The sequence below is a fragment of the Typopeltis vanoorti genome, chromosome 26 (assembly GCF_054136105.1).
Source record: "Typopeltis vanoorti isolate ZY-2024b chromosome 26, IOZ_Tvanoo_1.0, whole genome shotgun sequence".
In the NCBI taxonomy this organism is placed as follows: domain Eukaryota; kingdom Metazoa; phylum Arthropoda; class Arachnida; order Uropygi; family Thelyphonidae; genus Typopeltis; species Typopeltis vanoorti.
In genome coordinates, this window is record NC_143574.1 from 16,894,958 (window position 1) to 16,911,013 (window position 16,056).

At 35.1% G+C, this 16,056-nt stretch overlaps 1 protein-coding gene across 1 annotated transcript in view; it reads left to right on the top strand.

Moving 5' to 3' along the window:
• The window catches only part of LOC150092364 (uncharacterized), a 295,890-nt gene that overhangs the window by 197,259 nt on the left and 82,575 nt on the right, over nt 1–16,056 (top strand). The window contains exon 15 of the mRNA XM_090414851.1: nt 11,664–11,758. Within this exon, the coding sequence (XP_090270977.1) occupies nt 11,664–11,758 (95 nt within the window). The remainder of the gene's footprint in view (nt 1–11,663; nt 11,759–16,056) is intronic.

Here is a 16,056-nt window from a genome sequence, read left to right on the forward strand (position 1 = left end):
ACAATTCTTCTCAACCGTTTCTCATGTTTGATACAAACATTCAGTAGGGAAATACCTCTGTAATTCATACAGTCAGTTTTATTTCCCTTTTTATATATGGGTACTATTAGAGCTCTACTCCAATCATCAGGAATTCGTCCCTCTGTCCAGGCTTTCTGAACTATGCAGTGCAGCCACTGTAAGACTTTTATACCACCATACTGCAGTATTTCTCGTCAAATATCATCTACTTCTGCTGCCTTTCCACATTTCAAGACTTTGATGGCTTTTTCTACTTAAAGTATGGGTATGTGTATTCCTGACTGTATGCCTGTTGAGTGTTTTTTACCACTGTGCTATCAGTGCTTGTTTCATTTAGCAATTTTTTGAAGTAATTACTCCATACTTCAAGAATATCTTTTTCTCCTGTTTTCATGTCACCTTTTTCATCTCTAACTCCTTTTACAGCACTCTTTCCTCCATTTCTAAGCTTCTTCAACAACCTCCAGAATATCTTACCACCTTCTTGATATTTATTTTCTATGTTGCCAAAGTCCTCCCATGACTTTTGTTTAGCTAGTTTTACACAATGTTTCACTTTCTTACATTTGTCTCTGTATTCTCTAAGAGCAAAAGCTGACTTATTTGCCAAGAACTTTTGATATGCTTTCTTCTTTTCCTTCACTGCCTCTTTAACTTCCTGTGTCCACCATGGAGTTCTGATTTTTCCATCCTTGCAGACAAACTCACCACATGCCTCTCTGGCTGAATCAATCAGGGTTTTCTTCAAGGCTTGCCACTGAATTTCCAAGGTTTGGTTCCTGTTCTCAAACTCTTTCATTTTTTCTTCAATTATCTTTGTGTATTTCAGTCTACAGTTCACATCTGAGAGCTGCTCAACTTTTATTCGCTTTAAAACTTTCTTATGTGTTATTCTTTTCAATATGAAATTCAATTTTATCCTGCTCAAGACTAAATAGTGATTACTTCCAATTTCAAATCCTCTGTAGACTCTGGTGTTCTGCACCATTGAGAAAACATCACTATCAACAATAACATAGTCAATGAGACTTTTCTTATTCCTTGCCTCTTCTCTCCATTAGAATTTGTGCATTTTTATGTTGGAACATGGTGTTAGTAATAACCAGTCCATGTCCTGAGCAGAAATCCAACAGGTATTTGCCATTATTATTAGCTTTGCTCTTTTCTCCAAATTTTCCCAAAATATTATTGTATGTCTGACAATCATTTCCTACTCCGCTATTTAGATCCCCACACAAGGACCAACTTTTCCTTTTTCATTGTGTCAGTTGCTTTTTCTAAAGCATCAAAAAATTCCTCCACTTCTACCTTAGTAGAACCTTCTGTGGGACCATAAGCACAAATAAGTCTCATTGTTCAATTCCCCATTGTGATATTTGCCCACATCACTCTACTTGAGACTGCCTGCCATTCAAGAAGATTAGCCTTGTATTTTGTGTTGAATACTATGGCTACTCCTTCTTTTCCTTGATTGTCATTGCCTGAATATAACATTTTGTATTTATTGCTCAGAAAGATCTCACCAGTTTTTGTCTTTTTTGTTTCAGTCATCCCTATTATGTCGATCTGGTATTTATCTAATTCTTCAGCTAGCTCCATTTCTTTGTCATTCAGGCTTCTTATGTTGATAGTACCGATCTTTAACTCTGGTGATGTTGAGTTGGGGTGTGCTTTCAAATTTGTTCCTGTAGCTGACTTCTCGCTGTTCGCCCTGGTTCCCTGGTGAAAACAATGGGGCCTTTTTTAACTGGGCAATGCTCCAGCCGGCATGAAATTTTGTCATGTTGTACCATCATTTTCTATATTGGTTTAAGCCAATAAGAATACAATTTGGTCGGCTAAATCCCAAATTGCCAGCCCATCCTCACTTGTTCAGTATCCAGGTAGATTCCCAACTGGTGCACCATGAGAAAGTGAGGATTGGCCATTATGTCAGAAGCCCTGGTCGGTTCTCTGCATTCCTTTAAAGGCTATGTGGAGGTCTCCTCTCAGTTATACAGCTTTGACCCTTAAGCACCCCATTAAATAATGTAAGACAGTTGAAATACATACAGATAGTTTACAAAGGCACTGTTAACTTTCACTATAGCAAACACATTCTCCTTTAGAATAGCATCATATTTATAGATATATGTTCATTCATGATTTTTTGATAGTTTGAGTATATAAAAGTTTTATCCTGGCTAAATTGCGTAATTCAGACAGCTTGATCAGAAAGCTGAATCACATTTGACTAGAAAAGAAGTTTTTTCCATATTCCATGAAAACAGAATATGGAAATTAAATAGGCATTTTCTTACTGAATATTACGTGTGATTCATGAAAGCATAACAGAAAACAGAATAAGAAAAGCTGTTGCAAACAAACACTTGGCAAAGAACATACCAAGTTGTCTGGTGCATCTCAAATCAAATAACAGTACCAAAGCACTCAAAAATTGTGCTCTCTAATGATATATATATATATATATATATATATATATATATATATTTTACACCTGAACATGTGAGTGGTCTGGCACTGTCTTGTTGGAGAAGAACCCATTTTTGATTTAGCAGCATGGCCTGCTGAATGCATATACTGAACAACATGCACTTGCTACAGTTGCTTAAGGCAGAAGGAGTGGCACTGATGCCTCTCCTTATACCTTAAGCAACTTTCCAAGATTCCAAAAAGACAATATCACTTTGTTCTTAAACTAACCTATTAGCAGGGTCCAAAGTACTGATTTTGTTCATTTGGATGATTGCTGGAATAAATCCACTTCAGTAATTTAAGGGAAACTGTGATATCACACTTTCCTTTGAAGTATTGGCTTTAGATGACAATCTACAGGTATTTGTGGCTTAAATAAAAAAAGTTAAAAATCAAATGAGATTGGTCATGTGGGAAAAAAAAACAACAAAGAAGTTTGTAAATCAAGCTTCTTGGATCACGCTCTAACATCCTACACCAAACTGATTGGAAAGGTTCCTGTTCCATACATCATACAAAACCTGACATGGATGCAAATTTAAGAAGTCTGTGAAATTTTAATTAACCATTCTAATCTAAGCAATAATGATGACATAAAAATCTCAAGAATATGGATGACATACATCCAGTCCCCATAACTACAAGCTCTTCTCAAGTTCAACTGCAAAACTCACTTTATGACTCTAAGCAATATTTCGTGTATTAGCCACCATCCATACTATTTATGTTCTAATTTATCTGGGAGTAATCACAAACTGAACTTCTGGATACCATTATAAACAGTATGAAACATCATTGTGAATGCTGTTTTTGATTCTTTCAAGCCAAAATATTGAATGGGGTGGTCAGTGTAGGAAGTAAAGCTGGTTGGGGTTTAAAGGGATGCTACAGTATCTATATACTAATGTCAGAAGTATCAGGAACAAGAGGGAGGAGTTTTGGCATTGGTTATTGCAACCTAACCAAAAGTTATAGGCATTAGTGAGACTTGGCTAACAGCAAATGATATAGTTACAGGGATAGAATGTGATGGGTTTAGTATTTTCGGTGCAAATAGAGAAGATAGGATGGGAAGAGGTACTGCTGATGGTAATAGATGAATTGCAGCCATAATGAATAGGAGATAGACAGGAGGGTGGCTGTTCATTTGAATCTGTCTGGTGTTAGATCAAGGTCAATAATACAAAATATACAGTTGGTTGCTATTATGATCTGGAAGACGTGCATGAGCAAATTAGTACGAGTGCAGATCAAGTGATTATTATGGGAGACTTCAACCATGAGGGATTGGAAGAAAGGAAATGGAATTTATACACCTACTGAGAGATAATTACTTGAGGCAGCATGTGATGGAAGCTGCTCTGGGTGCAGGAGTATTGGACCTGGTTATAGAATCAGAAGAGCTATCCATAACCAAGGTGGGCCATGCTGCCTCCAATTGGAGGAAAGTGATCATGCAGTCTTGACTTGGAATATTGTATTAAGAGGTATATGTGGAACTGCAAGGCAGGTGATTATGACAAGCTTAGTAGAAAGTTTGAGCTGTGCCATATCATAAAGCTCAACAAGAGAAGAATGTTAGTAGTGTATGGGAAATCACTAAGTATCTAGAGGAAGCAATATTAAATTCTATACCTATGTTAAGGAGGGTAAATCAGGATCAGGTAGGAGTTAGATGGATGAGTAATATCGTTAAGCTTGAGCCACAGAAAAAGAAAATGCTGTGGAGGGGATATAAGAGGAAAGGTGACACCAACAAATTCATGAACAGTATACAAAGTTCAGGCAAGAAAGGTGAGTATGGTAAGGAAAGCAAAATCAGACTATGAGAAGAAACTAGCATTGGATGAAAAAGGACCTCCCCATTTAATACAACCTTCTTACCAAATGGTGTATCCTTTCATTTGTTTACACTAAATTTTATATCTCATTTTGTTACTTTTCGAACTTTTAAAATCATCCTGTAAAGCATAGGTGGCCAACAGTAGGCCCACGGGCTGCATGCGGCCTGCAATGTGATTTTGTGTGGCCCGCGGTAGGATAAAAACTATATTAAATTATATGTATTATCAATCTAGCTATTAGTTTCGACCGCAGATTTTCTGATTGATATACTAATTATATTCATTATTTCTGATGACAGAAACAATTTATATTCTCAACATGGAATCAAAATTGCTTTAAACAGATTACTCAGTTTATAAAATCTACTGCTTCTCTGTGCGAGTTGTAGTAGTGGGGGTGGTAGATTTCTATGTACTCCACAGTAACGCATCATTGAAAGTCACTTGCTCTGCTCTGGGTACAGTGATCAGTTTTGTTATATTTAAACTTAAACTTATATTTAAATCAATCAAGTATTTTATATTGTTCTCCCAGTAATAAAATAATTTAACAAATATAGTAATTCAATACATATAACTAGGATTACCATATTCTAAAATGCCAAAATGCTGACACCCTTTCACCTGACCAACTCGTTTAGGACACAAACATCTAACACAAAAATAATATACATGTTTGAAATCTTTACCTTTGTAAGCTTTTCATTAATTAGATGTGATGAGTATGCTTATTAGAACACACAAAAATATGAGATTTTAAGTGTCATCATAAGTCTTATGAAACAAGAGTAGGCCTACATGAAAAAGAATTAGCCTTATCGCACTACATACATTACTTTTCAGCCCATGCATATATTTCACTAGACCTAATTTTCTTTAGCAGTTCTTTGTTTCAGCACAAATAGTTGAACATATTTTTACATGTAAAATGTCTGTAATTAAATTTAACTATACCAAGTCCTTTCACAGATTCTGTGGTAAGTCTGTTTCTTTCCTTGGTCCACTGAGCTTGTATTAATGAAAAGAGCCTGGAGCCTTTCAACACTGGCATTATGACCTGACCTGAAATTGCAAACAGAAACTGAGCCATCTTTACAATTTCATTGTACTGTTCTTCACTCTTGCAGAATTCAATGTAGTCACACCATTATTTCTGACTTGACACTTCTTTTCCATCATATGAAACAACAAATCTCTTCAAATTGGAAAATTGGTCAAAACATTTGCTGTCATCAACTTGCACACCTCGCTCCATCAAGAAGTGTATACATTCTTCTACACTTTCCCAGGAAAGTTCTTTAAGACCTAGCCACTTAAAACAGGAAAATTCATTAAACTTTTGCATCCATATGTTCAAATAGTCTAAACACCTTACATAGAGTGTTTCCACATTACACCAAAACTTTTTTTACCCAGATTTGAAGCTATCACTTTCCATTTTCTTCAACATGTCCATTACTTTCAATGGTACGAAATGTTCATTTTTCCTTTCCTGAAGGAGATCATGTAATGAAGATAGTATTTCCATTACATCAATAAGGGAATTGTCTTCTTTTTCTAGAACTTCTTTCTCTAACATGTGTTCCATTCAGAGACTGCAAATGCCATAGATAGATTTCACTGAAAGGGTCTTTAAAAATTTCTTTATTACAGTTGGTGGTGTCTATTTTGAGATAAAAATAATGATTTAAGAGCTGGATACATTCGAATTAGCCTTTGAACAGCAGGGTACAAGGATAGCCATCGTGTTTTACTGTGATTTAAAAGTTGCTGGTATTCTATATTCACAAACTCGCAGAACTCCTTGAGAGACTCCACACCGACAGTGTATATTGAAAAGTAATTATATATTTTAACTATTAATGCAATGTTACCAACACAGGAGAAACGCTGGGGGAAAAATCTGAAATGCTCCCAGAGAAATGCAGACAAAGTGGAGTTTTTCGAAAATATATGTGGACAGATATTTTCATTATCAAAATGCAGACATGTCGGCATAAATGCTGACGTATGGTATTCCTACATATAACTATTGCCTTGAAAAAGTGCAGTTTATTTTTATTTAAGTTCTGTCTAAAAGTGTGCGGTCCGTGACGCTACCACTCAACATATACTGGCCCTCTTATAAAATGAAGTTGGCCACGCTAAAAGCAAAATCAGACTATGAGAAGAAACTAGCATTGGATGAAAAGGGACATCCCCATATAATACATCCTTCTTACCAAATGGTGTATCCTTTCATTTGTCTACACTAAATTTTATATCTCATTTTGTTACTTTCCCAACTTTTAAAAATCATCCTGTAAAGAACCAAAATTATTCAGTGTTAATTATACTGTCCAACTTTGCCATCAACAAAGAGAAATTTTACTATCAATATAGACTAGAATTGTTTATGAACATATTAAACAATAAAGTTCTTAATGCTGGGGTACTCCACTTCTGATGACCTGGCTCTTAGAACACCTATCCCACAGAATGCTATTTAATGGCTTTGCTAACATAAACTATATTCTGCATAAAAACTTGATTAAAATGTAGTAAACATCTTAATCAAGTTTTTTAACTTAATCTGATGATCAATGAATTAAGCATAAAAAGCAAGGAAATAGGTCTAACAGTAAACTATCATAAAACAAAAATATTGACAAACCACAAACATATTATCATTGATGTTGAAAATACTATAATAGAATATGGTAGAGAACTAAAAATACTTAGAACAAATGATCTCCATGTCAAATCGCTTTGACCTTGAAATTCACTGCAGAATTGATAGTGCTTGGAAAACCTACTGGGGAATGAAGTCTTGGATGAAAGGGGGTAGAGAACCTCTTCATTTGTCTAAAAAGAAAATTATTAGAGGCATGATTGTCCTGCCAACTTTCATTTATGGTTCCCTGACTTGGGCATTAACACTGCACAAACAAAAAAAGCTCCAAGTTTGCCAAAGAGCAATGGAGAGTAGTTTACTTGGAGTAACCAGATTAGATAGAATAAAGAACAACGACTTAAGAGCTCTAACAAAAACAAAAGATGTCATTTGGAGACTAGGAAATCAAAATGGGATTGTGCAGGCCACTTTGCAAGATATCAAGATGATAGATGGACAGAGAAGAATAGTCAAAAAACCTGGAAGACAGAGAAAAAGATGGAGAGATGACATCGTAAAACAGCTCGGTGTCACATGGTCAAGAGTGGCTCAGGATAAGAGAGAGGGAGGGAAAGGTTGGGGGAGGCCTTTGATGTACAGTGGGACATCTAGGCTAACAATTCCCATTAATGAAACCATGCAGTGCACCTCCTCAATAAATGATCATGTCAAGGATATCTGAATATGATTCTTAAATGATTTTTCTATTACCTTGTCTATAATACTAATATTCCAGTTGAGATTCAGATATTGTCCATGAAAATGTTAAGCATTTTTTTAATGTTTTAAATGAATGCAAGTAAAATGTTTTACTTTAAATGTAAAAAAATGTGATATTATGATTAATATTAATAAGAACTTATCAATAAGATTAAAATACTGCAGATGATAGCTGTAGCATCGTTTTTGCTTGGTCTAAAAGTAAATTATAGTTGACATTCTTATCCATGCTTGTATTATGAAGATATCATACATGCAAACTTTTGTTTGTTTATGTTTAAGTAAAGGATTAAACAAGAATATAATTTTTTATCAAACTTAATTTACTTTCTGAGTAAGTGAAAAAAACTTGCTTCGGCTAGCTCTAATCCAGAATATTTTGCTTATATAGTGATACACCATTTTGCTACTTGTATATGTAAATATGACCTCTGCATTGATTTACTTTTTAGTGTATTGGTGGTTTGATAGCTGAAAAAGTCCTAAAAAGGACTTCCAGGGTAACAAATGGCAATGCTGCTGATGAAGTTTTAACCGAGGCTCGGCTATTGCCGTTACCCAGCCATGACTAGAGCGTTTTAGCTCAGTAACACTCCATCCACACAGATCTTCTTCATTCAGATGACGGAATAAAGAGTCAAGGACTCAGTCCATCGCCCAGTTCTTTTAAGAACTTTAAGAACTTCTTAGTGTATTCAAGAGTCTAACATCCATTGATGTAATCTTGTAGTTGAATAGGTCCTAATAAACCTTGATCAAAATCTTCCATAGGATGTTTTCCCCACAAGTACAGCAGTTTCTGTTCTGCTCGTTTTGGTTTAAGTTTGGAAAAAAAAAAAAAAAAAAAAAAAACCTATAAAGTCTAGACATGAATTAGTGAATTTATGATGGCATAATTAAAAAAAAAACTTACGAGGAGACAGAAAGTATGGCAGGAATAAATATGGTTTGATGGAGCAGCAAATCATCTTGTAAAATTTGTCGCACATGCTATGTATATTTCTCTGGTTTGTGTATATTTTGCTGTGTTTTCTAAGAATTTTCTTTTGTATACTGAGACTCAGTATACATAAAATCCGATCATTATCAGAATTATCTGCACTTTCGGGAATCCTACATTCATTAGTTTTTTGTTTTATTTTAATATCAGCTGTTCTTCTGTCTTATCAATCTCATATATGCTGGTATTTTGTTGTAGATCAACAACGTCTTTTAATACACAGAAGTATTCAATTTTATTCGGGAATAGATAATTTTTTACTGTCTGTTGTTTCCGAAGTCTAGAATAAAAATATCTCTATATTAAAAATAACTTTGCAACCTCAAAACAAGATAAACAATCAGGTTTTTTCTCCTAACATCCACTTTCAAATTTTCAGTTCCAGAAAACGTATAATAACTGTTTGTAATACACCCATTGGATACAGAAAGTGCTCAACTCATGACAAGTGACAATGTTCAATTGGATTGGTTGTCACAATAACCATTCACAGCCTCTAGCTGCTATTAGCTCTGAGCTCACCCAGCCTTGCCTTCTGAGCAGTTTAAAAATGTTAGAATGCTAAGAATTTGACCCGGTTCACCCGCTTCACATCTTTTCAAAGGGCTCAAAGGTGTATGTATTTTGAAAGCATACACGGTCTATTAACGCGAATGTGACGCAATGTTTACGTGTTGAAAAGTGCTCTCTTCATGAAGCACTAATGCTTCATTATCCTCGTGAAGACGGCAATGAAGCATTAGTATATTGTGTTTAATTTGAGTAATCACGCGAAGTCTGCAAACAATTAGGGGAGTCTTTTAAAGGGAATAAATGCAAAAATATAATCTCGGTGATACTGTTATTTCGTGGATGAGCACTGCACACCCGGAATATTCGTCCCTGATGCTCACGTTCACTGCCACTTGCATTATCCACTCTTCCTGTGCCATGTCTCCTGCCCACCCATGCTCTCTCTTCCCCCCCCCCATTTCCCTGTTCCTCTTGCATACCTATTCTCTCTTCATCTCTCACACTACTACTATTTCCACTACCAAGCACTTCTGCCTCTTCAGTGCCACTCTCCTGAATTTTCTCTTCATCTCTGTCTCTTCTGATCTCTTGCACGCATCATACGCTATCATCCAGCAACACTTTCTCCAGTACACTCACTCCAAAGCTATTTAAATGCCACCCATCATGCCTGTATAATTTCATTCTTTCCTTAAACACATGCCAATACATCCACAAACTGTACTCCCTTCTCTTTGCACATCTCTGCTAGCATACCATTTATGAATTTGGCTCTCTGTCGCAACTCAACATCATTGTCATACAAACACACTGACAACCTTTCCTACTACACTGTTATCTTTCGCTCTTCTCAATAGCCTCCTGATATTTGCTCTCACTTCCTCCTTATGTCCATTTATATCATTTATCCCCATAAACACAGCTCATTCTCTTGCTCATTTCTTCCTCATGTCCAACACCTTAATTATCCTACTCATTCTCCCTACTGGATGGCAGACTTTATGGACTCTCTCTCTCTTTCATTAACTAGTCCTCTAACTATGGAATCTCCATGTGCTGCTATCCTGGAATCACTCGTCACCTCTTACTCTTTTTTTTCTTTCATTCTATTCTCTTGCACACTTTCATTAGTTTCCACTAGATGTCTAACGTCACTCCATATATTGCTCATTTCATTTTTCATTTCTAATAACTGTTTCATTAAATCTTGCATTCTGACAATTTCACTCACTATCCCTCCTGCAATCTCGTTCACTCTGCAGTCACCTCTCGTTCTGCCGCACCTTACTTTCATTTCCTTATTCATACTTTCTTTCACTCCCTTATCACTAACTTTTGCTTCTACTTTCACTACCTTCAGTTTCTCTAGCTTTTGCTTCATTTCTGTTTCTTTCATTTATGCTATCTTCTATTCTTTTTTTGTCAGTTTCGCATTCATTGCCTTGTGTCTAATAATATATCGCACTTCTGACAAATCCATGCTTTCTCTCATGTCTCATTTGTTCTCTCTCTCTCTTCACAAACACATCTCTTACACTCTGCCATGAATACATATTGCACTTACAATATTGAATTGTTTTTGAAAAGTCTATGCCATTAATACCTCTTTATTTTTATGCCGCTCGCCTAATCGCATGAGTCAATGCCTTCATGATTGACCTTGTGACTGCTATTGTGTTATACTTAAAAGAGGCATTTTCAACTAATAAATCATGCAGAAATCAGGCAACCATTTTATTTTTTCTTTCACTTTCTATAAAAAATTTCAGATTCTAATCTTAATATAAGTATAGCTTTACCTTAATATACTACTTATAAGCTAGACTAATTCTAGAATTATGCCTTCTTTATGCAGTATTTCAGCAAAGTGAAATAGTATTTTTTTAATATAAACACAAACTGCATGATCTCCTATGTATTTTTTTAGTTTGTTGTCCTTGCAATTATTAAGCAACTTTTAAAAACATAATCAAAATTAGTCTTCACACTTTGTAGCTTTTTTAACTTTTTTTTTTTATTTGCAAGAACTGTGGCAGTCTTCCTCTTTCTCTCCACACACACACACACATAGTAATAAGAAGTAACTCATGTTGTAATTTGTTATAACAGGAAGTGAGTTAGATATTTTTTTACAGCGAGAGTTGACTGCACTAATGATACCTTTATTAACACTAAAATTAGAATCTTAATTGAATTCCAGCTAACTGTGAGGCATGTGATAATTTATTCTTAAATTCAAAGTTATATGGTCACCATGTAGAATTTAATTTTAAAGACAGGCTAAATCTGCACCATACAGTTTTTCTTAAAGCTATTCCATGTATTCTGCTGTTTTTATCACATTTCTAGACTTACTATAGTTTCCTTTATTTATTTATTTCACTTTATTTTTACCTGACATGACTCAGATTAATCTAATATTTTATTATTTACACAGGTATGTGGTCTGGATAGAAGGATTGTTGGTGAAGTTCGTATTTACGTAACAGGAAATACAAACTCTCAAAATTCAGTGATAAAGCGAATTTGCCAGTAAGTTTTAAAAGTTTTTATTTTAAAGTATACAGCTCACTTGCTAAACCTCATCAAAATTATATCTGTAACTAAGAGCATTGTAAGTGTTTTGTTAGGATTCTGAAGATCACAAATGTCAGAGGAAAGTAGTTGTATGTCTGGTAATCATCATCAAATTCCTGACATACACCCTAAAGGGGTGTACAGGAATATGATAGTACTACATGAAAAATGTACATCATCACTAACTTCCTATCTATAATTTTCCTCCAAATCAATCTGTTACCTGTCAAGACTCCAATATTATCAGATCTTATATTTCTATCTTCTAAGGCACTTTGTACCGTATCAATCCACCTATATCTTGGTTTTCCTCTGGGTCTTTTGGCTTCCAACCTAGCAGAGAACACTTGTTTTACTAATCCTTCTTCTCCCATTCTATTTAAGTGACCATACCACCTGAGATTAGCTCTGTTAATGCATTCCTGATGCTGACAATGTCAAGTTCTTTCCTAATATCCTCGTTTTTAATATGATATTGCCATTGCTGCCATCTGTTCATGCCTATAATCTTTCTCAGGACTCTCATATCTGTGGTCTTTGGCTTGAACTTTGGCATAAATTGGCTTGAATACTGTCTTGTATACAGCTAATTTAGTGTTTTGGCTAATTTCTCTCTTTTTCCATATAAATTTATTCATTTGACTTCCTACCATACCAGCTTTGCTGATTCTATTGTCTGTTTCCATATATAATTTATCATCTTCACTAAAAATCTTGCTTAAGTAGCTGAAATGTTTTACTTGTTCTATAGGTTCTCCATTCAAAATGCAGTTCATATTTTCAATGCTTCTGCCTATTTTCATTTCTTTGTCTTGTTATTGCTGACCTTCATACCATATCTATTAGAACAGTTATTTAATTTAGTCAGGGAATCTTGTAGGGGATTCATTTAGAAGTATAACATCATCTACATAAAGCAAAGAGCTGACATTAACATCTCCAATTTTGATATTAGGTTTAATACCACTTTCCTTCATAATGTGATCCATATAGATAATGAATAACAGAGGGGGATAATGTACATCCTTGTCTGACACAATTTAACATTAAACCATCTTCCTGTACTTCCTTCAGTTCTAACTGCTGACTTACAACTCAAATAAAGATAAATATTGCTTGATATAATGTCCCATTGACACCATGTAACTGTAGCATTTTGAATAGCTTTTCTCTTAGTACCTTGTCATATTCCTTTTCCAGATCTATGAAACTTAAATACAGATCTTTGTTATATTCCCATGATTTTTCAACTATACTTGCATAAATCTTACCAGGAACACTCAGTAGAGAAATATCTCTGTAATTCTCACATTCAATTTTATTTCCATTTTTTTATATGGGTACTATGAGAGCTTTACTCCAAACATCTGGAATTTATCGTTCTGTCCAGACCTTCTGAACTATGCAGTGCAGCCACTGTAACTCATTTATACCTCCATACTTGAGTATTTCTAGTTGAATATCATTTACTCCACGTGCCTTTCCACATTTCAGGCTTTTGATGGCTTTTTCTACTTCAAGTATGGATGTGTATTCCTGATTGCATGCTTGATCAGTGTTTTTTACCACTGTGCTGTCACTGATTGTTTCATTTAGCAATTTTTCGAAGTAATTACTCCATACATCAAGTATATGATATCTTTTTAACAGTTTTCATGTCACCTTTATCATCTTTAATTCCTTTTACGGCATTCTTGCCTCCATTTCTGAGCTATTTCAACAGCCTTCAGGATATTTTGCTGCCACCTTGATATTTATTTTCTATGTTCTTACCAAATCTTTCCATGACTTGTTTAGCTAGTTTTACACAGTGTTTAGCTTTCTTGCATTTGTCTCTGTATTTTCTAAGAGCACAAGCTGACTTATTTGACAAGAACTTTTCATATGCTTTCTTCTTTTCCTTACTGCCTCTTTAACGTCCTGTGTCCACCACGGAGTTCTGATTTTTCTTTCCTTGCAGACAACCTCACCACATCAATCAGTGTTTTCTTCAAGACTTGCCACTGAATCTCCAAGGTTTGATTCCTGTTCTCAAACTCTTTCATTTTTTCTTTAATAATGTTTGTGTATTTTAGTCTACAGTTCACATCTGAGAGCTGCTCAACTTTTATTCGCTTTAAAACTTTCTTACATATTCTTCTTTTCAATATGAAATTCAATTTTATCCTGCTTAAGACTAAATGGTGATAACTTCCAATTTCAAATCCTCTGTACACTCTGCTGTCCTGCACCAGGGAGAAAACATCACTATCAACAATAACATAGTCAATGTTTCTTTTCTTATTCCTTGCCTCTTCTCTCCATGTGAATATGCACAGATTTTTATGTTGGAACATTGTGTTAGTAATAACCAGGTCCATTGAGCAGAAATCCAACAAAGTATTTGCCATTATTATTAGCTTTACTCTTTTCTCCAAATTTTCCCAAAATATTTTTGTATGTCTGACAATCATTTCCTACTCTGCTATTTAGATTCCCAACAAGGACCAACTTTTCACTTTTTTCACTGTGTCAGTTGTTTTCTCTCAAGTCTCAAAAAATTACTCCACTTCTATCTTAGTAGAACCTTCTATGGGACCACAGGCACAAATAATCTCATTTCGAGTTCCCCATTCTGATATTTGCCCACATCACTCTACTTGAAATTGCCTGCCATTCAAGATTAGCCTCATGTGTAGTGTTGAATACTATGGCTACCCCTTCTTTTCCTTGATTTTTATTGCCTGAATATAACATTTTGTATTTATTTATTGCTTAGAAAGATCTCACCAGTTTTTGTCTTTTTTGTTTCAGTCATCCCTATGACGTTGCGTCGATCTGGTACTTATTAATTCATCAGCTAGCTCATTTCTTTGCCATTCAGGCTGCTCTTATGTTCGGTTCTATCCAAATTGTGAATAAATTATTTAAGTCCCTCTTCATTATTTAAAAGTGTCTCTATCTTGAAAGTACTTATATCTTACCTTATCTGGTATTATTATTATTATTATTACATCCTCTGTGGGGTCGACAGACTCTTCGTGGGAGGTTCATTCAATTGGCAACATATTTATCATATAGAATCTTAAAATCCTTAATACTTCTTGCATTAATACATTCTTATCATTACCAGAATGTGTTAATAATAAATGTGTTAACACATTCTGCTAATGTGTTCCATTCATTGACAATTTTCCATGTAAAAAATCTGCTCCTCACACCCCTCTTCACCACACTGTTACATAACTTCCAGAAATGACCTCTGGTTCTTCCCCTCTCATCTTCTACTCTTTTTATAATCCCCTCTTTATTAATCTGATAAAATCCTCTCAATAAATTAAATGTCTCTGTCATACCACCTCTCTTCCTCCTATCCACCAAACTCTGCAATCCACATTTCTTCAACCTCTTTCAATAGCCAGAATTCCAAACTCCTGATATTTTCTTTAGTCACTTATCTCTGGACCTTCTCAATTTCTCCACATCACATTGAAAACTCGGTGACTTGATCTGAACACAATAGTCCAAGTGCAGTCTGACTAGTGCCTTATACAGTGGCACAACTACTTCCTTATCCCTGCATGTTAGAGTACTTCTTATCATAGCAGCACTACGATGTGCAACCTTTGCAACACTAGCAATATGTCCTAAACTCGAGTTTACTGTCAACCATCACTCCCAAATCTGTAATCTTATCCACTTCTTACAGTATGGCACCATTGATATAGTACACAGCCTTATATTTCTGTACTCCAAAATGCAACGCCTTGCACTTATTGATATTAAAACTACAACCCCACTCTTTTGTCCAAGTAGAAATCTATTCAAATATTCCTGAATGGATTCAATATCAGCAGCCAACTGAAGATCCCCAGTCAGTGTATATTATATATCATTTACAAACAAGTTAAACAGCAAGGGCCAAGAACAGAACCCTGGGACACACCACTAGTTACCCCTCTTTTTTGAGACACTGTTCCATCATACACAACTGGCTGGTATCGTTCAAAGAGCCAATCTCTGATTTATCTAACCAATATATTGTCTATTCCCATCGTCTGCAACTTGTACACCAACTTATCATGTGGTAATCTATCAAACGCTTTTGCAAAGTCCAAGAATATCACTATATGATTCTCCCTTATCTAACACTTGTCACCTTATTATAAAATGCAAGTAAATTACTAAAACATGACCTATCCTTTACAAATCCATGTTGACGATCATAAAGAATGCTATATTAATCAACCTAATCCTTTATTCTATTCCTTACC